Source organism: Pantherophis guttatus, chromosome 2 (genome assembly GCF_059756535.1).
Source record: "Pantherophis guttatus breed Tessera chromosome 2, ASM5975653v1, whole genome shotgun sequence".
Taxonomy (NCBI): domain Eukaryota; kingdom Metazoa; phylum Chordata; class Lepidosauria; order Squamata; family Colubridae; genus Pantherophis; species Pantherophis guttatus.
In genome coordinates this window covers 15240208-15265995 of record NC_142064.1, presented here as the reverse complement: position 1 = coordinate 15265995, position 25788 = coordinate 15240208, and the positions used below count along the sequence as shown (strand labels likewise).

Genomic DNA, 25788 nt, shown 5'->3' with positions numbered 1-25788 from the left:
AATAAAAGCAAATACAAAATGAAAAGGAAGAAAGATAAATCAGAGGCTCAGACTATATATTCTCTTCAATCTCAAGGTTTCAAGTTTATTCTTCCAGTGTCTGACCTTCATCAATTCATGGAGCACTAAGATTGATGTGGAATAGGACAACTTGCCATGGCCGACTCGCCCCAGCGGTCTCACAATTGTCGACTCACCCCAGCGGACTCGCCAAGCTCAACTTGCCATGGAACAACTCACCGCGGGATAACTCAAGAGAGAGACAAGTACAATTGCAGCTCACCCCAGCCTTGAGGACTTCAAACTTGAGAAGGTTCAAATCTAAAGCAAGACAAGCCCTGGTGCAAGGGACCTCTACCTAATCTTAATTGCAGGATTGGTTTAGCTAGTCTAGAGAAAAGAAGGACTTGGGGTGGGGGACACACACACATGATAGCATCCAGTATTTGAGAGGCTGCCACAAAGAGGAGGGGGTCAATTTATTTTCCAAAGCACTAGAGGTCAGGAAAAGAAACAATGGGTGGAAACTAATCAAGGAGAGAAGCAACCTGGAATTAAGGAGAAACTTCCTAACAATGAGGACAATTAAGCAGTGGAACAGCTTTCCTCCAGAAGTTGTATGTGTTTCATCATTGGAGGTTTTTAAGAAGAGACTGGACAGTCACTTGTCTGAAATGGTATAGGGTCTCCTGCTTTGAGCACAGGGCTGGACTAGAAGACCTCCAAGGTCCCTTCCGCCTCTATTCTATTCTGATTCTAATCTAATTGAATGGGCAGATACCCTCAGGAGAGCATTTAAAAGGTAACATATGATCTCCAGTTACTTAAGATCATTTGCTGCACAAATGAACCCTGATAACTTCAGCAGTAGATTCAGGAATAAAATCTTAGGGTGAAATTGTATCATATTTCAAAATTTTAATAGGGTTGCATACATAAACATTTTTTTTTAAATATATATATATAAGTTCAAATCAAACTCTAATGCCAGGATTGCAATGTCTATGGTTGAAGATTTGGCAGATTGATAGCATAAAATGAGAAGCTTTAGTTCCACGTACAAACAAAGTATAAATATCTGGAATTACCCTGATTTGCTATACTCATTATTATCTATATTAAACCCGGATATAAACATCCCTGTTTATATCTGAAATAGCAATTACTGGCTTTATGAGCATTAGAGTTGCAGAAGAAAATCTGCTTGTAATTGTTCACTATTCAAGAGTTGTGCTTTGAGTTGCCCTCTCTGTAGATTTCATATCTAATATTTACTAATGATTATGAAAAAAAATGTGCTATTTGAAATATCTGAGATCCAATTCAAATGTAATGCTAGGTAGGAAAAAATTACTTATCCAAACGGAATCCAAAGCTTGAGATCTTAAATCATGAGAAGATACTAAACAAGTACCCTGCCTGAGATCCATGATGCCACACCCAAACCTACATTTTACTCACAAAGTTGCTAGGAGGAACAGAGGAAGAGGGCCATCATCCACCTGTGATGCTTTTGAACTTCTGATATACAGTATCTGTTTGGCCAGTGTGATAGATGCTGGCCTAGGAAGATCTTTGAACTGAACCAATCCCAGGGCTACTTTTAAATAATAGACTAGACTAGGCTAGGCTAGGCTAGGCCAGGCCAGATCAGGCCAGGCCAGGCCAGACCAGACTAGGCTAGAACAGTGGTGGGTTCCTCCTGGTTCAGTCCGGTTTGGCCGAGCTGGTAGCGGTGACGATATGACGTCACCGAACCGGTTCTCCCCCCCCGCCCTCCCACCCCCCCACGTTATTCTTACCTTTTATTTGGTCCCACCCCCAATCTATTGCTGCCTCCTGAGTCCCAGCTGATGACTAGAGGGGAAAAAACTGTTTAAACTCTTGCCGCGTGGCTTCAAAGGGCCGCCCAACAGCTGATCAGTGTTAAAAGCAAACAAATGAGTCGGGTCGTAAGTGCGAGGACTGGTCGTAAGTGCAAGGACCTTCCAGAAATGACTCTGACCAGCTAGCCACGCCCACCTAGTCACATGACCTTCAAGCCACACCCACAAAATAAGCCACGCCCACAGAACCGGTAGTAAAAAAATTTAGAACCCACCGCTGGGCTAGAATCAGAGATTCTTGTAGAATGTCCTATTTCTGCAATGCCCAAAGTCTGGGCAGCTATGTACTTTATAGCAATTTGTATCTTGGGGCTTTGAGGTAGCAGTGATCGAGTAAAATCTAGAGGATAATTGGATATTATCTTAACCAGAGATTAGAATGACCCCGGTTGGCCTTTCATAAGGCTTTAAAAACCTGGCTATGTGTCTAGTCCCAGGACTGAGAATGTACTAAAAACCCACTTTCTTAGCTTAAATACTACTTGGTTATCCATGTACTTATTCTGGATGTTTTTATTGTTTTTTAATTGTTGTAATGGTTTTATAGTGTTAGAATTGTAAGCTGCCCAGAGTCACTTGGTGGAGATGGGTGGATATAGAAACTGAATAAAATAAATAAATAAGTGGTTGAGAATTTATGTGAATAGGTAAAGGTAAAGGTTCCGCTCGCACATATGTGCTAGTTGTTCCCGACTCTAGGGGGCGGTGCTCATCTCCGTTTCAAAGCCGAAGAGCCAGCATTGTCCGAAGACGTCTCCGTGGTCATGTGGCTGGCATGACTAAACGCCAAAGGCGCACGGAACGCTGCTTCCCACCAAAGGTGGTCCCTATTTTTCTACTTGCATTTTTTACGTGCTTTCGAACTGCTAAGTTGGCAGAAGCTGGGACAAGTAACAGGAGTTTACCCCCGATATGCGGCACTAGGGATTCGAACCGCTGAACTGCTGACCTTTTGATTGACAAGCTCAGCATCTTAGCCACTGAGCCACCACATTCCTACTTTGTGTGAATAAGTGTGTTTAAATAAGGGAATGTATGCATGCTTCAATGATGTTTACTAATGAGGTTGGGAGGGGAGATAAACATGGTGGTGGCAGTATCAGCAGTGACTTCATCTGGTCGGGCTATGACTTTGACCATATTTGGCAGGAAGTCTCAATTGTTCTTAGCTTGAAAAAAGGCTACCAATCCTGCATTTATCACGTTTATAACAAGAATATAAAACATAGAGAAACAAACACAATACAAAACATATCTAAAGACTAATCAATAGGCCATTGTCAACAACAAAATCTTATGAATTAATGTCTTGTGGAATGTTTCCTCTTCCATGTGTTGCTAGCAAGATTAGTAAAATATTACTTGCCATCAAACTTATAGTATATTTGGCATCACTCATGCCCTCGTCACCTCTCGCCTGGACTACTGCAACGCTCTCTACATGGGGCTTCCCTTGAAGAGCACCCGGAGGCTCCAACTGGTCCAGAATGCGGCCGCGTGGGTAGTCACAGGAGCCGCATGGCGCTCCCATGTAATACCTCTCCTGCGTGAGCTGCACTGGCTCTCAGTGGTCTTCCAGGTGCGTTTCAAGGTGTTGGTTATCACCTTTAAAGCGCTCCATGGCATAGGACCTAGTTATCTTCGAGACCGCCTGCTGCTACCGACGGCCTCCCATCGACCTGTGCGCTCCCACAGAGAGGGCCTCCTCGGGGTGCCATCAGCCAAACAATGTAGGCTGGTGACCCCCAGGGGGAGGGCCTTCTCTGTGGGGGCACCTACCCTCTGGAATCAGCTGCCCCCAGAGATAAGGAGAATCCAAGATCTCGGTGCCTTCTGCCATGCCCTTAAAACCTTCTTTTTCCAGCAAGCCGGGCTGGCTTAACACTTTTTAAAATGTTTTTAATTGTTTGTTATTGTTTTTAATCATGGGCCCAAATTTATATATATCTTTTTAATTGTATTTTAATGTTTGTAGTTTATGTTTTTATTTGGCTGTTCACCGCCCTGAGTCCTCAGGGAGAAGGGCGGTATGCAAATTTAAAAATAAATAAATAAATAAATAAAATCAAAAACATCACACGGATTGTATTTTTTCTCATCTGACCATTATGTAGAGCAGATAAACCTGCTTAGGTTGCATTTTTCACACAATGCCTACAGCATCCCCTCTTGATGTACACTTATGGATGAAGTTCCATAATTGCTTCTCACATGATTTTTTACTGGAAGTTATTAGGGATTGTATATGGGTGTGAATTTATGCTGTACAGTACATTTTACATATGGTAAGAAGCAATATTACCAGACTGTGGGGCACTCTTGCTGCCCATCTGCGTTTCAGATTGGCTGTGGCTGCCTGGAGTGATTTCTTGACAGCTCTTGATTGGTGAGACTCTTCCTGGTGGATCAGAACCTGACGGCTTTTCAATGTTCTTCATTTCCATCTCTTCATGGTGTATCCAGAGATCTGGAGGCCTTAGGTCTTTCTGGCTGCCCTTTCTTTTGCCAGCACTATGAGTAGCACGCTTTCTGTTCAAGAGAGGAAGAAGGTAGGAGAGAAAAGTCAAAATGCCCGAGTTTCTTAAAAAATGATCTTATTTCTGATAGTACTCAACGGATGCAGTGGGGGATTGATTACATTTATTCCCTTTGCCTGAGTAAAATTTCAGCCTAATTGATCAAGAACAATAGGCTTAGACAACTTAGAACTAAGCCGCCTTCGGTCTGATCTAAGCGTAGTACACAAAATTATCTGCTACAATGTCCTACCTGTCAATGACTACTTCAGCTTCAACCACAACAATACACGAGAACACAATAGATACAAACTTAAAGTGAACCGCTCCAAACTCGATTGCAGAAAATGCGACTTCAGCAACAGAGTGGTCAATGCCTGGAATGCACTACCTGACTCTGTGGTTTCTTCCCCAAACCCCCATAACTTTAATCTTAGACTGTCTACTGTCGACCTCACCCCATTCCTAAGAGGTCTGTAAGGGGCGTGCATAAGTGCACCAGTGTGCCTACCTTCCCTGTCCTAATTTTCCCTGTTTATTCATATCTATTTCATGTATTCATAATCATGTTTATACTTATATCTGTTATCTTATACATGCTTGACAAATAAATAAATAAATAAAATTTAAAAAAATGATCAAGCTTTATCCTATTTTAGGGAAGGACACTCACCTATATAATGGACCGCAAATGGCTGTCATTCCAAATTCTACTGTCAGGGCAATTTATCAAGTGGATTATTCCCATCAACCCCCCATTGCTCTATTAAGATGCCATTTGGGAGGAAAAAAGACAAGATCTGTGCAAATGACTCTTAGATGTCTTATGCAGCAGTATCATACCAAGATAACTCAATCACCACCTGCATATAAAAGGAATCTGTGCATCTTTTAGGCTGCATGGAGAAATTTAATCAAAATGGTTCTGTATGGTAAATCATTCTGCTTATTAGATGTCTGATATGGGGAAGATGTTCCAGGCTGGAATAGAACCAAGAATTAAGGACAGCATATAGGACAATATACGTAGTCCTCAACTTACAACCGTTGGTTTAGCAACTGTTCAAAGTTACCATGGCACTAACAAAGGGGGCTTACAACTTCTCCTCGGACTTCCAAACAATGTAGCATCCTTGCAGTCACGTGATTAAAATTTGAGTGCTTGGTAACCGTCAGGTACATATCTACAACAATCACAGTGCCCCAGGGCCATGGGTTCACCATTTGTAATCTTCCCAGCCAGCTTCCAACAAGCAAAGGCAATGGGGAAGCTGGATCATGTGATTCACTTAAGTTAAGAACTACCTGTATTCCTTCCAGGCCTGTATACATTGATAGGCACTTGATACATTGCATAGTCTTTAAGCTTTGAAACCAGATGGTTATCCAGAGCTATCTATCTATCTATCTATCTATCTATCTATCTATCTATCTATCTATCTATCTATCTATCTATCTATCTATCTACCTACCTACCTACCTACCTACCTACCTACCTACCTACCTACCTTCCTTCCTCTCCTCTCCTCTCCTCTCCTCTCCCCTATCCTATCCTATCCTATCCTATCCTATCCTATCCTATCCTATCCTATCCTATCCTTCTATCTATCTACACACACACACACACACACACACACACACACACACACACACACACACATTATGGTCTTCAGCTTTCCAAATCAATAAATATTCAAACAGTTATGAAACCACCAGGGATGTAGGCGTTATTTAGTATATTTAAAAAATAAAGCCAATGATCCTCAACCGTAGGCACATGTGGAATTTTAAGAATATGTCAGAGGTTCAGGATGGCTGATGGAATGGCTTATCCATTATCAGTTACAAAACCCCAGTTTGTCCAAATACAAATGCAGCTTCCCCACATGCATGAACAGACAGATATACACTATGTGTACATTCTAACTATTTATCTAGCTATCTAGTTAAAAGGCAGGTGAAGCAGGAAATCTGATGGACACCAAGGAAGAGGTTAAGAGCAAATGGTACTTCTAGAACCCTCTGTTTCCTAGAAAGAACGTTTTCAGATAATGAGTTCCTGACTCTTGGAAATAAAGCTCTTCCACTGAGATTAAAGCAGTTGATCTGAAGCTGTTGAGAAAGGCAGAGAAATATATGAGTTAGATGCAGGAAAATGATATTAGTATCCCACTGCCAAGTGAGAACTCCTCTGTTATCATAACCAATCAGAGTTTTAAACTCTGTGCAGAGAAGAGCAACAAAGATGGTTAGGGGACTGGAGGCTAAAACATATGAAGAACGGTTGCAGGAACTGGGTATGTCTAGTTTAATGAAAAGAAGGACTAGGGGAGACATGATAGTAGTGTTCCAATATCTCAGTGGCTGCCACAAAGAAGAGGGAGTCAAGCTATTCTCCAAAACACCTGAGGGTAGGACAAGAAGCAATGGGTGGAAACTAATCAAGGAGAGAAGCAACCTAGAACTAAGGAGAAATTTCCTGAGAACAATTAACCAGTGGAACAACTTGCCTCCAGAAGTTGTAAATGCTCCAACACTGGAAGTTTTTAAGAAGAGATTGGATAACTGTTTGTCAGAAGTGGTGTAGGGTTTCCTGCCTAAGCAGGGAGTTGGACTAGAAGACCTCCAAGGTCCCTTCCAACTCTGTTATTCTATTCTAAACTCCTTCTCATATTCTTTCCTACTGACTGCTTTATTGAGCACCATCAAGTGGCAACAGAATTAGCTCCAGCTGAGGCTACTTGCCAACCCCATGCAGCTAGACACAAAGCTTCATGCTGAAAGCATATGTTGGGAAGATAAACTGACAAAGTCCAACCAGAGGAAATGTCAATAATATCTTGAAGTTCTGCCAGCTTGCAGCTCAACAGAGGTCACTTGTTAACTAGGTGGTGCAAAACTGTTATAAAATGCCCTCCAGAAACGGAGGAATACAGGAAGTTCCTCAGTAAAAAAATAAAAATAAAAAATAAATCTATTTCCTGATATCACCAATCTCCATTGGTAATGTAGATTTTTAATTAACAGAAATAGCTACTTTTATATATGTATGTATGTATGTATGTATGTATGTGTGTGTATGTGTGGATATATATTATATTTGCTGATATGTGACTGTTTGAGGGCTCCTGGATTGGAGCTGAAAGGCAAAAGAGCCTTGGTAGTACAGGGGTTTAAGGCACCCTGTTATTAAGCTGGTTATTAAGACCAGCTGCCTGCAATTACTGCAGGGTTCAAATCTCGCCAAGGCTCAAGATTGACTCAGCCTTCCATCCTTTCTAAGGTAGGTAAATTGAGGACCCAGTTTGTGGGGGCAATAAGCTGACTTTGTATAAATATACAAAAGGATGAAGGCTATTGCTGAGCACATTGTAAGCCGCCCTGAGTCTTCGGAGAAGGGCGGCATATAAATCAAATTTAAAAAAAAAAAAAAGGGAGCAGAATGCCCGCTCCAATGTGTTGGAGTAGACCAGGTGTCTCGGTAAACACTTAATATATATATTTATATTTCCCACACAGCTATATTTATCTTAGACATACATTAAGATGCATTTTAACCTCGGTATTATTTGGCATCAGAATGTATTCATTACATGTTAGCATTTTATGAATATTTATTACAGTATGTTCTCTTCTTATATGACAGGGGTGTTTGCATAACCCTCCCCCCAGAAATATCTCACCTTTGCTTTTCGTACCAGAAAAAGAGAAAAGATGACAAACTATACATGTGTTTTCATGAGACGTGAAAATTCGTATTATAATGTAATAAATGCATATACAACACATGCCTTTATTTTACTAAACTCCAATGCCACTCCAGTGCTTAACTAATTCCGAACAGCTTATTATCCTACCACATGTAAAACAAGTTTAAAACAGCAAAAATCACCACACAAATAAATATTACCGAATAAAATAGTCCTCTGCCAAGGCTTCGTATACATTCATTATTATTGCGAGTAGTATTAACGTCCTATGTTTGATAGCAAAATGCCGTTTGCCTACTTATATCGAGATGAATCAAAACTGCAGGAACAAAAACCTTGTTCAAGAGACGATGACTGTTTTCTAGTTTTCAAGGAAACTATATCAATCTAGATTCCGGAATTTCTGACAGGGAATTCTAGCACAATGTAGATTATTTTGGGAGAAACATATTTTAGCACAGATGGTGAACGTCATACTGCAGTGTCTTTATCTGTGATGCTTAATTATAAGGCTGGGAAAAATCTATTCTGCCTGCAGGAAATTTTTTATTAGGAGCAACATTGGAGGACAACTACTGAGATGATAGTGGTACTCTTCCATGTACGACTGTAATTGAGCTGGGAATCACTGTTATAAGCCATGTTGGTCATTAAGCAGGTGACCACATGACCGCACCTGATTTTACAACTTTTTCTGTTGAAAGGGAAACAATAATAAGGATATAATAAATAATACTAGAATATGATATACTGATATACTAGATTCTGTAACCATTAGGTTCCTGTAATACATATATGCCTTTGTATTTGTATCACACATATTATGTCTTTATATTTGTATCTCCTGTAACAAATATATTCTGTTATTAGGCCTCTGTAATGTATCTGGTATTTGTCAAACGTATGTCCCTGCCATTTAACCTGAACCCATATCAATCTTCTCCCTGTATTTTCCTGTGCCATCCAAGAGCATAGTACGTATCTAGTTGGAACTACAGCCATCAACAAAGGGATAATTTACACCTCAGCCCTAATTTATGTTTGATCTGGATAAACTCCTGTCTTGGAAAGCCAGGGGGCCAAATGGCCAACTGAGTAAACAAAGAAATGCTTAAGATAAGTCTAATTGGGGAAGTTTCTATTCCCACTCGCAGGGCAACAAGGAATACACAAACCTAAATTAGGAGGCCGGAATTGGGTACTAAGCTGACGTCTCTGAGAGTATAAAAGGACGCTATACTTTCCCCAAGGTGTGGCTATTTCCTCGCATGCATTGTATCTGTATGTTCTGGATATAGTTCCACCCAGTATTTTGTTTTTGGCCATAAATAAAATCTGTTTTTTTGCAAGCCTCATCTTGAGTCTCTCTCTTTGGCATTCTGGGGACTCAAGTGTATTTTGGGACCTTACATTTCGGTGGTCAATAAGTGACTGTGCTGTCCTCAAAGGGCATTTTTTTTTTTTGCCAGAAACTGGAAGTAAATGTTGGTTCCTGCCCAAAAAAATGTCATCGATTGTGGCCATATTACCATGGGATGCTGCAAATAGACATCAATGTACTAATTTGCTAAGCATCCAAAATGCAATCCTGTGACTGGAGGGGGCAGCAGCTGGAACTTTAAATCTAGGTTGTAAGTAGCTCTGGAGAAGTCCATCCTAACTTCAAACTGGTTGTAAATCCAGGACTACTTGTTATAAGAATTATCAGAGAAGTTGGATATGTTTACTCCAGAGAAGAGAAGAAAAATTCCAAAGAGATATAATAAACTTTCATCATCAGAAGCATCAGAAATAGGTGGATGGGTAGGATAGGTGTAATGCAAGTAGCTTTGTAATGTTTTGGCATTCTGGTGCAAGACTCACCCTGTTTCTATGTGTGTCATGATTTTGCACACATGTCCCAAAGGGGTGGAGTTTGTGGCACAACACTGTCACTGCTTTCTTTATTCCGACAAAAGCAGGGACAGCCTGTGGACGTGGATGGTATGGGAGATATTTAAAAACAGGTTGGATGGTCTTCTGTCAGGGATTTTTGCATGGAGTAGAGAGTTGGATTAGATGATCTCCAAAATCTCTTCAATCAATAAGTATTTGATACTCCTTAATTTTAAAAAAAGCACATTGTTTATCACACATACAGACAAAGCCCACACTAAATAAAGAATTTAGGGGAAAAGTTTTCAGAATGAATGAAAATCACCAAATTTCATCTTGCTTAGGGGAACATTATTTCTAGCACTGCAAGAGATTGTTTAACACAAATAATAGAAAGATAAATCATCTTCTTCCCTTAAGGTAAGAAAAACTCCAGGGTGCTTTTTAGCGGCTATAGAGGCCATGCAATCTCTGATATAACAAACTAATAAATCTCATTATACGTTCGAACACAAATATGAGTTTAAATAAAGAATCAGAAAACCCACGTATGTAAAGTGTGTGGAAAATACAATAGATGAGATAAAATATTGAATGAGAATAAAATTTTGATAAAATCACCATAATATGGTGCCATAGAATTGCAATAGGATAGATTCTACAGTTCATTATCTATGGAAGCTACTCATCTAACTGTTTCTGGTATGGCTGGGATGAGATCATCCCAGGTGCTTTGAAATAATAGAATAGAATAGAATAGAATAGAATAGAATAGAATAGAATAGAATAGAATAGAATAGAATATTGGAATGAGGAATGGAATGGAATGGAATGGAATGGAATGGAATAGAATAGAATAGAATAGAATAGAATAGAATAGAATAGAATAGAATAGAATAGAATAGAATAGAATAGAATAGAATAGAAAAGGAATATTGGAATGAAGAATATAATAGAATATTGGAATGAAGAATGGAATGAAATGGAATGGAATGGAATGGAATAGAATAGAATAGAATAGAATAGAATAGAATAGAATAGAATAGAATAGAATAGAATAGAATAGAATAGAATAGAATAGAATAGAATATTGGAATGAGGAATGGAATGGAATAGAATGGAATAGAATAGAATAGGAGATGGAAGGGATGTTGGAGGTCTTCTAGTCCAGCCCCCTGCTCAAGCAGGAAAATCTATACCATTTCAGATAAGTGACTGTCTAGTCTCTTCTTAAAAACTTCCACTGATGGAGCACCCACGATTTCTGAAGACAAGCTGTTCCACTGGTTAATTATCCTCACATTAAGAAGTTTCTCCTTAATTTCAGGTTGCTTGTCTCTTTGATTGGTTTTCAGCTATGGTTTCTTGTCCTGTCTTCAGGTGCTTTGGAGAATAATTTGACCCCCTCTTCTTTGTGGCAGCCCCTCAATTACTGGAATACTGCTATCAGGTCACCCATAGTTCTTCTTTTCTTCTGACTAGCCAAACCCAATTCCTGCAACCGTTCTTCATCTGTTTTAGTCTCCAGGCCTTTGATCATCTTAATTGCTCTCAACGTCTCAACGTCTTTTTTGTACTTGGTGACCAAAATTAATTGCAGTATTCCAGATGCATTATTCCTGACAAGACATTCTCAAATTATATGTGTTATCATTTAAAACATATTTAACACGTCATTTAACACTAAGCTGGCAAGCATAGCTAGCAACCTAGAAGATAGGCTCAAGATCCAGATGGATCTTGACAGACTTGAACACTGGGCCCTATCTAACAAAATGAAATTCAATGTAGAGAAAAGTAAAGTCCTACACTTACGTAAGAGAAACCAAAAGCACACATATAAACTGGGCGAAACCAGGCTTAATAATAGTGACTGTGAGAGGGATCTTGGAGTCTTAGTGGACAACCAGCTAAATATGAGCCAGCAGTGTGAAGCAACAGCCAAAAAACCCAATGTAATCCTAAATTGCATTAACAGAGGGATACAATCAAGATCAAGTGAGGTACTAATACCACTCTATAAAGCCTTAGTAAGACCACACCTAAAGTACTGCATCCAGTTTTGGTCACCACGCTATAAAAAAGATGAGACTCTACAAAAAGTGCAGAGGAGAGCAACCAGGATGATTAGGGGACTGGAGGCTAAAACATCCGATGAACGGTTGCAGGAACTGGGCATGGCTAGTCTAGTGAAGAGAAGGACCAGGGGAGACATGAGAGCAGACTTTCAATATTTGAAGGACTGCCGCAGAGAAGAGGGGGTCAAGCTGTTTTCCAAAGCACCTGAAGACCAGACAAGGACTAATGGATGGAAACTGACCAAGGAGAGATTCAACCTAGAAATGAGGAGGAACTTTCTGACAGTGAGAACAATCAACCTATGGAACAGAAGTTGCCTTCAGACGTTGTTGGAGCTTCATCACTTGAGACTTTCAAGAAAAGATTGGACTGCCATTTGGCAGAAATGATGTAGAGTCTCCTGCTTGAGCTGGGGTGTGGGTGTGGGGGTGTGGGATGTTGGACTAGATCAGTGTTTCCCAAACTTGGGAACTTCAAGATGTATGGACTTCAACTCCCAAAATCCCACAGCCAGCCATGCTGGATGGGGAATTCTGGGAGTTGAAGTCCACACTTCTTAAAGTTCCCAAGTTTGGGAAACACTGGACTAGATGACCTATAAGGCCCCTTCCAACTCAGTAAATCTGTTAAATCATTTGTTCTAGTGCACCTCAGTCATACTGGGGTTCTTGGCCGTTTCCTACTTTAAAAGTTTTGCCCTAGTTCTTGCATGTTTCTATTCAAGCGGCTCCATATTCTGGGGGGCAGCTGCTTTCCTGGAAGTGGTTTTGTTGGATCCATTTGATCTGTTTGATTATGGTTATTAAGGATCACCCATTTTGATATCCAGGGTACTCTCCAAATCAAAAAGAATCTATCCGCCTCTATTGTAGTTCATTCCTCTTTCATTCAGTCTCTCTTTTGCATACAATGAAGGAAAAAGAAATGAACAGTGGCACCAGACTTACTTGAATTGAGTATTTAGATTAACATTACTTAATTAAATTAGCATGCCCAATTTACTTCAGGCCAATAGGAATCAATGTTTAAGGCAACAGGTACCCTTGGGGAGCTACTTCTATGCACACCCGATCATTATAAAAGAAAAATGTTAACAGTGTGATGTTAACACAGTGTGATAACAATTAACAATGTGGTGTCAACCTGCGAAGACTATCCCCATTGGACTATACACTCCCTTGTGTTACTTTTAGATTTGTGATTATATTGTGCGTCTGAAGGAATTGTCAGAGACGCTTCCAAAATTGGTGCTGGTGATGGAGTGTAGGATCTAAAGCAGTGTTTCTCAACCTTGGAAGCTTGAAGATGGGCGGACTTCAACTCCCAGAATCCCCCAGCCAGCGCTGCTGGCTGGGGGATTCTGGGAATTGAAGTCCACCCATCTTCAAGCTACCAAGGTTGAGAAACACTGATCTAAAGTGATGCAAGGTACTTCTTTGAATGGAATATTTTTATTCCATTCAAAAATTGTCAAGGTGGGATTTAAATAGAATTCCTTCTCCTATGCTCACTAACCTACATTTCCCCTTAAGGCCATTAAGAGGGAATTTCACTGGAAATGGAAAGAGACAGAAGAGTTTAGAAGCTCAGAAAAGTAGAGATGGGGAGATGGTGTGATGTGAGTAGTAGTTATTGCTTTAAGTCTTACAGGAGAGCAACATATTCTACAATGAATATATTCATTGGGAGGGAGAACATATTCTACAATGAGTCATTCATTTTCATTTATTTTTATTATTGACATTTCTTCCTATATCCTTGTCTCAAAATTCTGTTCCTGTTTATTGTCAGTGGGGCTTGAGGCAATGCACAGAAATAAATGTACAGGATAATAAATTGTTCTCTTTCTAAATCTTGGATAACAACATGATCTGTTTGGAATGAATGATTATTCATAAAAAATCCCAAGGTGCTTTTCAAAAGGCAACTGAACTTTGTTTTTCTTTGAAGACATTTCGTTTCTCATTCAAGATGCATATTTCATTGTGGTCTTCCCATGGCATTATAAAGTGGTATTAACACTTCATATGATATTGATTCTATCCCTCTCTTAATGCAGCCTAGGACTTCATTGGCTTTTTTGATGGCTGCAGCCAAAATATATAAGGAATGTCTGTCTGTCTGTCTATCTGTCTGTCTGTCTAACAATTATCTCTCTGTCGGTCTGTCTACCTACCTACCATATCTATCTACCTACCTACCATATCTATCTTTCTATCTATCTATCTATCTATCTATCTATCTATCTATCTATCTATCTATCTATCACATTTTGAAATGTATGGTGCTTATATGTGGACCCAGATTGTTGGGAGCAATATGCTGACTCTGTAAACCATTTAGAGAGGGCCGTGAAGCAGTATATAACTCTAAGTGCTATTGCTATTCCTTATAATATATATAAGGAATGCTTCTACCCACATTATTATATAGGAGTGAAAGTATGGATGTGAGATGAAGCATAAAAGTTAAGTGCAGCTTGAATGAGATACTTAAGGAGTTTCTGTGATAAAACAAGACAAAGGTAGAGAAGGAATGGGTGCTAAATGAATGTGGACTGAATTCAATGGTGAGTGACCAATAAGAAGGAAGTACACTGAAGTAGCTCCTTACTATCTGAAGTTCACGTTTGAATTGAGGAGTCCTTGATGCTCTTTGAATTTGGTTCTTTGCTTGCAGATATTTTATTGGTATGTAGGATCATCAGTGAACACAAGTGTGGAGATTGTTTATATACAGTAGCTGGCTCTGCCAGTTTTGGCGGGGATGTGTGTTTTTCCTTGGTAGTTCCTTGATTAGGGTAGAGTTTTCTGTTTGATTGTTTGCCTGGGATTAAACCCTGTTTATCTAGGTGTGGACTGCTGGAGAGGCAGGGATTAACAGGATGCTGGAAAGGCAGTGGGAAAATCCCACATTCATATCAATGCTGCCATTTGTTTATTTTTATGTTTCAAATTTATATAGCTGCTCATCTCATAAAACAAATGGTGTACAACAAAGCCAACAAACAATCATGAATTTGTCAGGTAATGAAACATCTGCAAGCAAACAACCAAGCTCGGAAAGAATAAGGATTCCACATCTCAACACTGATGTACAGCTATTCTCTTCTGTTGGAACTACATATGGGTGTCAAATGCTTCAGAAAGCAGCAAATGGGAGAAATTTGCTTGTAGGCAAACCTCCACAGAACACCAAGGAGCAACTATTCTTTCATGCATGGACGCCTATGACAGCATGCCCTGCCCACCAGTGTCAGATACAACCTCCAATAAGCTGCATAGCTGGATGGAAAATAGCTCAGCCAAGTGGGTGAAAAATGATATGGTTAATGATCGGGGATGCTCACCTCAGACTAAACACATACTAGCACATCATCACATAATCTCAAGGAGCAACTGAAAGAAAAAAAAAAAACCATGACTCCCTAACACACAAAAATGCTGGCAACAACTATCAAGACTCCATCTTTGAGACAAGCTGAAAAAAAGGAAAACAAAACTCCGTACCAAACTGTTCAAGGTAAACCCCAGAAACAAAGAGAAACCTGAACCCAAATGGGTAAAAGACATGTCCAAGTGCCCACTATCCACACAATATCCTCCACAAAGGTCTCAACTAAAACATACAGTGTAAAACATAGTGTAGAAAAGGCTAATCAATTAGAATTCTTTGCAGCTGGAGAAGCAGCATCTGACCCACAGGACGTGCCACAGAGACACAAGAAATCATAAGACGGACAATCATACCAGATTAACACAGAAGCAGAACCAAAGTAGAGGATGGAGCAGCCCTCAAAATTTAAAGAAAGAGTCAATCATCACCATCCTTCAGCAGAGAATGGCTGAACCATAGTTATCATGGACAGAACACAATACATACAAAAAGCCAAAGAATTAATGGAGGACAAAGAAACCTACATCCCGCTAAGCATCAACCCAATACAGAAACTGGACAGACTGATCAAGAGAATCCTTAATGGCTTAACCAAGAAAGGTCAAATCCCAAAAGAACATTGGCAGATAAAAAGTAATGGACACATTTTGCTATGTTTTTATAGATACCCCCAAATACATAAGGCCCAACATGAAGGACTTTTAAGCACATCATCACAACATCGTTACCAGGGATGCAAACATACAATGTAGTCAAAGAACTTAGAAAAAAAATATTGGACATATCACAGAGGGGAGTAAATGTTCTATCAATTCCTCACTATATGACTTCCAGAAAATAAAATAACCTAAAAATATAAGAAGAATAAATTGTGGTTTCATTTGATGCAGCAGCATTCTATGGTTGTAGATCCAAAATGAGAGAAACAACACACCCAACTTGACCAAATTCTCTAAGAACAAAATACCCAGAATCATGGACCTCATCAATTCTGCCTCACTATCTAATTTCAGTTTGATGGAGAAATATACTAACAAATCAGAGGAATATGCATGGGATCACCACTCTGAGGACTCCTAGCAGAGACTGTAATGCAGCATCTAGAAACTATAGCATTCCCATATAATCAAAAGTATAGATCCAGTATGTAGACAACAGCTTCATCATAATAAAAAAAGGAACTAATAAAGAAGACACATGCAATTATCCACAACATCTTCAAAGGAATAAAATTCACAAGAGAAGAAGAAAGCAATATCTTTTCAGGATATCAGCAGCAGAGGAAATGACAGCAAACTAGAAAAACAAGTCTATGGTAACAGAATCCAGACTAACCATTACTAAAATAACTCAATTACTAAAATCCGCTCCATTATTAAAATAACAACCCAACCTCCCACAAGAGAAGCTGTGTAAGAACATTATATAGATGAGTAAAAATCCATTGCAGCAAACAAGAACACCAGAAAAAGGAAACAGATCAGGTAACAAAATGGATAGTCACACAAGTTTATAAAAAGTGCCTGAATGGTCAACCCACTACAGCACAGCTAACACAAACTATGAAAAGAATAACACTGCCATGCGTCAAAAATATCTCAGAAACAACAGACAGACTATTGCAACCACAAGGCATTACCACAGCACACAGACTAACTAAAGCTCTCCAAAACATTTTAAGCAAACCAAAAAGACCCAGCAACCCCAGAAGAAATAAACAGGAATTGTCTACAACATACTTTGTAAGGACTGTGTAACAGTGACTACATAGGATAGAGAGGCAAAAGCCTAGCAGAGGACATCTGTGTACACCAATAAGTAGTTAGGAGACACGATGAAAACTCCTTAACTTCAAAGTACATGGACAGATTCAACTATAGTTTCAACTGGGAAAATGGGAACATCTTGGACCAAGCTAAATCCAAAACTGCTGGGGGATTCCTTGAAGACTAGCATTCGGACAAATCATCCATCAATAGACACAGCAATAAATCATATTTACACACCATTCAAAAGAGACAATAAGACCAAAACAAATCCTCTCCTGGTGGAGTTGATGAGATTCTTGAAAAGGGAGATGTAAGAAATTTGAGGAACAAAAGATCCTGTATGCTATGATATATGAATGCAGTGGAAAGCAATTGTGTGCAAGGATAGAAGATACGAAAGTTGCATTATGGATGGTGCTAGCATTACTACATCTAGTTATATTCGCTTCTCTTTTTCTCATCTCTCGCTTTTAATTTCTTTGACTTTCTATTCCTTACTCCCCTTTTTATTCTTTGCATAAAGTTATTCATCTCAAAAGGGAAATGCTTGATGTATCTACTATCTCTGTAACAATACCAAGGAAAAGGCACCATCAGATCTATTTGTGGTACGCATTGCCAGTAAAGGAAACACAATTGGTTTAATGCAAATACAAACACAGAGAGATAAAAGTTGCAACAAGGACTGTAGCTGGAAAACCAGTGCATTGTTCAGTGCCAACAAGGCAATCTAGGACTACACCTAAAAGAGATCAGAGTTGCTTTTTGCAAGTGTTAACAGATAGTTTTTGAAAGAAAGGGACTTTCTTTTGCATTCACCAATATAATTAAAAATAAAAGTTCTCCCTTTCCTTTTTATTTACAACATCTCTGAGTGTTAGAGGCAGTCTTACATCTCTGCAGTTTGAAATGCTTAAATCATAGGAAGAAAGGATGGCTCAGAAAGGATTAGCATCAGGGATTTTTAGTTAGTGGCTAGGTATAAATGCCAGTTTTAGCTTACTGTATCGTATAAAATGTTCAGCAGCTCAAAGTTCTATTCAAACAATGGCAAACTGACACAAAATAAATATAGATTCATATGCTTGCCATGATAGTATTTAGCTGAAGATATTTCTGCATTGAAATGCTGCTTTTCCATCCTTCTTTCCTTTTACATAAGTGGGGGAGGGGAGGGGAAGAATTGCTCAGTGGTTAAAGACATTGAGCTTGTTGGCTAGAAAGCTGGCAGCCCAGGTTTGAGACCTGAGCACCACATGATGGGGCGAGTCCCCATTATTTGCCCCAGCTCCTGCCAACCTAGCAGTTTGAAAGCATGCAAATGCGAGTAGGTAAATAGGTACCACTTCGGTGGGAAGGTAACAATGTTCTGTGCACGTTGGCATATGGTCATGCTGACCACATGACCACAGAGGTGTCATTGGACAATGGTGGCTTCCTTGGCTAAGAAACAGAGATGAGCACCACCCTGTATGAGCCAACAGTGTGCGGTGGCAGCCAAAAAAAAAAAAAAAAAGCCAATGCAATCCTAAATTGCATAAACAGAGGGATACCTCTGTTAAAAGCCTTAGTAAGACCACAGATGTTGAGATTCTAGAAAGAATTCAGCGAAGAGCAACCAAGATGATTAGGGGACTGGAGGCTAAAACATACGATGAAAGGTTGCAGGAACTGGGCATGGCTAGTCTAGTGAAGAGAAGGACCAGAGGAGACATGATAGCAGCGTTCCAATATTTGAGGGGTTGCCACAGAGAGGAGGGGGTCAATCTGTTTTCCAAAGCACCTGAAGGCCAGACAAGGAATAATGGATGGAAACTGAAGAAGGAGAGATTCAACCTGGAAATAAGGAGAAATTTTCTGACAGTGAGAGCAATCAACCAATGGAACAGAAGTTGCCTTCAGAAGTAGTGACAGTTTCATCACTGGAAGCTTTCAAGAAGAGACTGGACTGCCATCTGTCAGAAATGGTGTAGGCTGTCCTGTTTTTTTGGGGGGGGGGTATGGACTAGATGACCTACAAGGTCCCTTCCAACTCTGTTAATCTGTTAATCTATTAATGTCACACATCTGAAAAGGGGAAATCTTTACCTTTTTTCCTTGTACATGTTTTGATAAAGGGAGCCTCAGATATAGTGAATGCAGCAATAAGGATATATAATTTGGGCTTGATGAGTTATTGTCATTAGTAGTCTCAGAGTACAGTTGAACAGCTTCCCTGTGGCCATCCAGGGCCCAAACTACATCTAAACTCAGTGTTAGAGCCAATATTTGAAAATACAATGCTGGAGCTCAGAGAGATTGTGAGCAAAGCTGAAAGCAGAAATTTATCCAACAGAAAAATGGCTGAGAGCCTGAAATGGCTAATGCTGTATATTTTCTGAGCACCTGGGTGATCCTTCGTCATTTTCACCACTCATCTTCAAAGCCTGTCCCAGACTAATGGTTGCTTGTCACCATTAGGAAAAAATAGGCTAGAAGGCATTTTAACAGGAGCTTAATTTTCTGCTTTCAATTGTAAGATTGACTTTAATCAAGCTAGCTTCTACTTTAATGGGTGCAAACTAATGGTTTTCTAAGGCATAAGAAGAGTACCCTTCTAAGTCAAATTCTCATGTCTATTTTACTTTGGAAATACTTCTATATTCACGGAAAAAGTCATATTTTTGACTTCAATATGCTCGCTGTTGATCACACGATGTTCTGCCCCAGCTACGGAGAATCCCAGAGAACACAGCACACACAAACTATGAACAAAGCTCAATTTACTTCCAAACGTAGTTTTTTTTTTACAAATGCAGGCTGTTAATTAAATGTCCTTAATTAAAGAAATTCCACAGATAAGATAAAGTCTTACTCGAGTTGGCAGAAAGCCCAGAAGCAAGGTTTGCAGAGAAAATCCAGATTCAATGATCAGCTAATGAACATGCATTGTTTCCTGCAGCTTTTTAGAAGCTGCGTGCAAACTTAAATAGGCTAAGGGAGTGGCCAATTAGCCCCAAGCCTTACTCTCGAGGAGACCTCCTCCTGAGTAACCACTCCTGCCTTTTGGCAGCTCTGCGTGCTCATGCATTGAGAAGAGGCTCCTCCACTTCATCCTCTTCACTTAAAGGAGCCTCTGGAGGTTCTGAAGGCCCTGGCTGAATCCCTGCCTCTGGCACCACATCTTCTTCAGCCTCCTCGCTGTCCGACTCGAGCGCCGGCTGTACAGGCTGCTGGCGTGACACCAAACCAGCCTCCTCGTCGTCAGGATCAGCAACAATCCGCACAGGCCCAAATGTGCTTTTGCAAAAGGCAACTGGACTTTGTTTTTCCTTGGAGATGTTTCACTTCTCATCCAAGAAGCTTCTTTCGTTCTTCAGAACTGTTGCTTTTTGAAAAAGCACATTTGGGGCAAAACATGGTAAGGAACTTGAAAGCATAAATATTTTGGAATAGGAGGTTTTGAGGGAAGTCTAGCAGACATACAAGAGACAAGGATGTGGGCTATCATAAGCAAACCTTCATTAGCCCCAATGGAAGACCTGATCTGACACTGGTTTGATTGTGGAGTCTTTGGTGCTCCCTGAGCTTGGTTGTTTGTTTTTTGCAGATGTTTCATTACCCAGCCTAGCCCTAGCCTAGCACTGAAGATGTTATCTCATTGGGTAATGAAACATCTGCAAGAAAACAACCAAGCTCAGAGATCACCAAGGACCCCACAATTCAATCCAGAGCTACAAATATTCACTTGTATTGGTTTGATTGGCTTTTATCAGTGAGAAATCACAGTGGATAGAGTTATTTTAAAGTAGCTTTTCCCCATCTGGGCAACTTCCAGATGTGTGGACTCACCATTCCTGAATTCTCAGCAATGGTCATATTGGCCGAGGTATACTGGGGGGTTGAAGTACAGGTATCTGAAAATTATCCAGGCTATGAAAAACTGCCCAAGAGCACTTGGGATATCTACATCTCTGCTTCTCATTCTGCCAAGTCTTCAGTCTAGAATCTCAGCTGCTTCATTAATGATCTTAAATTTCAAATAAGATAAATGGCCATTCATCTTCCAACATTCATTCTCCACTTGTTCATCTTATACGTCATGCACTTTGGATATTTGGCAAAATAGGCCAGATTGTATCTTCCATATGAACCAAGAGTTTCAATTCCCTTGCATTTTTTTCTTTGTGGAGATGGGAATTCAATCTTTCCTTTGGGTTTTAACCTTTTCAGGGTTCACATTGCAGTTCTTTTGTTGTCTTTCATCTGAAAATATAATGGAACCATGCTGCAAAATTCAATACAATAGTTAAGATAAATGCTCTGGTGATTTAAAAATAAAGAACTTCAGTGAAGATTGCCAACTTTATTGGGTGATATGAAAGCTCTATTAATTCCTGCTCCAGGAAAGGTGAGTTTGAACTCACATCTTGAGAAAGAGGAAATGATCATTTATTCAATATATTACTGTACTTCTTAATCATCATCATAGCTGAGTGACCATCTGGATTGCCGTCCAAATAACAGACTTGTGCTACTCTATTTTTACAAGATTTACATTAATGGGAAAGGGCCCAGCAATCTTAATCATCATGGTATAGTTAAGTAAGAAGGAAATAATCATTTATTCAGTATATTACTGTACTTCTTAATCATCGTGGTATATTTAAGTGACCATCTGGATTGCTCTTCAAGTCACAGAAATGTGCTAGACAGTTTTTACTTGTCTGTAGTGCCATCAACACTTTGACACAATTCAAGAAATGAAATCAATGGGAAACCTCCCTACAATGAAATGATATTAAGTATCTCAAGCCCTTGAGCGAATTGACAAAGATGTTCAAATGACTTACTTTCGTTGCTGTGCTGATGAACGCCTTGTACAAATCACAGCCACAATCACCACCACAATGATAGTGATGACCCCGACAGTCACAACAATAACGACGAGAAGATTGCTGTTCTTCTGAGGGGTTACACTTCCATGCGGAGGGTGCATCTGTCCAATGGGGGGCTCTGAAATATTAGAAATATGTTGGTGGATTGCCTTTACTAAGTGAATTGTTAACATGAATTGCAGAGACTTATTTGAGTACTGAAGAAACCAAGAAAATTATTTTAGGATTAGTTCTATTTCATTATAACAAATACTGAGAATTGTCTCTTCAGTGAATGATTGATGTCTGATACAAGGTCATTCATGAGGTAATTTGTCCACATCAAAAAGGAGGGTGTGAATTGGCTTTAATTTCAGAATAATTGATTATATGGTCTTGGGTTATCAAACCTCTGCCCCCAAATGTGACAAAAATGCAACCTCTTTATGAAAATTCAGCTCTGATACTCAACTTGACGGTGATTTCAGATCAAAACAGATTTGACAATTCAGAGCAATTGAGAAAACTGAATGAATCTCATCCATGCTAGGAATGAAAATGTTGATTTGATGTGACTGCGTGTTCTGATGGCTGTTTAAACTGATAAACAAATCAAATGTATCATTTGAATGTGATTAGCATGAACAGCCATTTATGCCACAGCCATAAAATAGTGTCATTTGGTTCTGTGAAGTTTAATGTACCAGATCTCCGAACATGGAGGATCTATGATTGGTTCATATTATCATGCATTCATGCATTAATTCTATAAATTATGCTGCCATCATAAACAACTGCAAGAACTGGATACAGAGGCCTTTAATATATTGGTAATTATGGCAGGATTGCCTTATCTTGGTGGTAGTGGTGGTAGTTATTTATTTTATTTATTTTATTAATTAAATTTCTATACCGCCCTTCTCCAATAGGACTCAGTTAAGGTGGCATGTTCCTGGGAGGGTAAAGAACAACAAAAATGAATGTCAGGAGTATATACTTTAGGAACATTACCCATGAAGGTTATGCCAGCTGCCCAGTTAAAGCAAGTAGCAACTTATACTGGGCAACAGCGACATAGGAAGATACTGGAAATGGATGATCACTTTAGTGACAATGGCAAGAGCATAATCTCATGATATGTACGAAATGACAATACTAAACCATTCATATATTTTTTTATTTTTATAAAAATCACACAAATAGGCAATAAGCATCCTACTAAGGATTGAGAATTGAGGATTGTTTGGAGTACTAATGGCATTTATGGTAGGTATAACATAGTTGCTGATGTTGTTATGCAGAAAGAAAGAAAGAAAGAAAGAAAGAAAGAAAGAAAGAAAGAAAGAAAGAAAGAAAGAAAGAAAGAAAGAAAGAAAAGAGGGATGGATGGATGAGAAAGGAAGGAAGGAAGGAAGGAAGGAAGGAAGGAAGGAAGGAAGGAAGGAAGGAAGGAAATAGAGAGAGAGAGAAGAATATCTGAAGTTGTAAAGGCAGAATTACTGCTTATAGTAGAGACTGGAATGTCAAAGTTGGAAATAATAAGGAAAAAAAATGTATCTGTATTATAAGGCATAGCAAACAGATATGAAGAAATGAGTTATTTTCTGCCAAAGTAGTATGCTGAAACATGCCAAATGGACAGAGAGTAAATGATTCCAAGAAGAATAAACAAAAGTGGAAGGAACATACTGAAATTTGGTACAAGTGACATGTATTAACAGATATTTCATCATTATAAGCAATAGGAGATGAAGTTAGCTCAGCTCTCCAATAATTACCAAGTCATAAGGCTTGGTAGAAATAGAATACCTACAGAAATATAGCAAATAACAGAAGAAGAATCTGTTAAGGTTCTAACAAAATTAGGTCTACAAATGTGGAAAACAATACAGTGACCAACAGAGCGGAAGAGATCAATCTATATAGCTGTCAGGCCTGGAAGACATCTTTTACAGTTGGGCCTTCAAGCCTGCCACATTATTTCTACTGTGGGAAAATGGGAGGGGGGGATTGTATAGAGCTTGGGTGATATATAGTCAAAATAGCATTCTTTTCTCAGAGAGGCAAGGCCATGGTGCCCTGCAGCTGCCCCGAGGGGACTGGGAGGTATCTTCAGTTTTGGATGGTGCCTGATTGGATCATGTGATGGACATATGGGTGCTGGGCAGGGACTTGAACTTTCTTTTGGGTGGGGAAAACCTGGAAGCTTTCAGATTCGGGTTTTCCCAGATCTGATAATATGACATCTTCAATAAAATGGAACTTTAAGGAAATTCAAGCCTTGGAGTCTTCTTTCATTGGGGGTGTTACTTGGAATTCTGAGCATTACTAAAGAAAGGAGACTTAACAGAGCTTGCAAAGCAGCACACAATGTCCTTAATTTCACATGCTAACATGTTAGAACGCTATTGTATATGAAAAGGACAATACCAGATGTTTAATATGGTTTTAAAAAAACCTGAAAAACAAGAGACATTATAGATGTTGTATGCTGGATAATTGAGAAAGCCAACAATCTCCAAAAACAAGTTTACTGGTGACTGATGATTAAAGAAAAAAAGCCTTTGATTGCATAGACCATGCAAAGTTGTGGAAGGACCTTAGGAAAATTAAAATCCCAAAACATCTCATTGTCCTCATGCAAAGTCTACAGTGAAGATTTATTTATCAAATTTATTTATTTATTTATCAAATTTTCCTACTCCCGAAGGACTCAGGGCGGTGAACAGCCAAACAGTAAAATACATAAATACAAAATTTAAAAAACAGGATAAAATCGAATTAAATAATTTGGCCCAGACAAATTAAAGCACCCCAGTCGTTTAAAAACAGATTAAAATTTGCATGTTTAAAAAGAAAAGAGGGAAAAAGATTAGGCCAGGCCCGCCTGGTAGAATAAAAAGGTCTTCAAAGCGTGGCGGAAGGTGCGCAGATCCGGGATCCTCCGTATCTCCGGGGGGAGCTCGTTCCAGATTGTAGGTGCCCCCACAGAGAAGGCTCTCCCCCTAGGGGCCGCCAGTCGACATTGTTTGGCTGATGGCACCCGGAGGAGCCCCTCTCTATGAGAGCGTACCGGCCGGTGGGAGGCTATTGGTGGTAGTAGGCGGTCCCGTAGGTAGCCATAGATAAGACATAGCAAGACAAAATGGCTCCAGGGCAATGTACCATCCTGGTCCCAGTGTGAGTTGAAAAAAAGTTTTTCAACTACCCAATCTAGGGTTGAGAGGGAAAGGCTGGTTCAAAGACACGTAACCAGCATATGAGTTTAGGAGAGGACTACACCTGGGTCTCCATACTCTTGCTGAATGTCCAAAGGTGCTTTTTCAGGAGGCCACTGGACTTTCTTGTTTTTGTTTTTTTTTCTTTTGAAGATGTTCTTTTGAAGAAGCTTCTTGGATGAGAAGTGAAACGTCTTCAAAAGAAAAAAAGAAAAGAAAATCCAGTAGCCTCCTGAAAAAGCTCCTTCAGGACAACCATGACCTGGATGACTGAGTGTCTCTACAGACTTCTTGCTGAATGTATTAGAGACCCAAATATTGCTGAAATCTGCGCTTTACAGACTTTCTTTTAGTATTGTTCAGTACTTAGTTCACATAAAAGTCCCAAATCTATACTTTACTGTAGCATATACCCCTAATGTTTTTATTAGAGAATTATTCAGACAAAAATGTATTTTTCTAGGAGAAAATTAGGTTATATTC

The 25788-nt window shown here is 39.5% G+C and overlaps 1 protein-coding gene across 1 annotated transcript in view; it reads right to left on the bottom strand.

The window, feature by feature from the left end:
• DCC (DCC netrin 1 receptor) overlaps positions 1 to 25788 on the bottom strand; it is a 1302851-nt gene that overhangs the window by 58000 nt on the left and 1219063 nt on the right. Inside the window, exons 23-24 of the mRNA XM_034401555.3 lie at positions 22064 to 22226; positions 4189 to 4415 (exon numbers count right to left, since the gene is read on the bottom strand). Coding sequence (XP_034257446.1) covers positions 4189 to 4415; positions 22064 to 22226 — 390 coding nt within the window. The remainder of the gene's footprint in view (positions 1 to 4188; positions 4416 to 22063; positions 22227 to 25788) is intronic.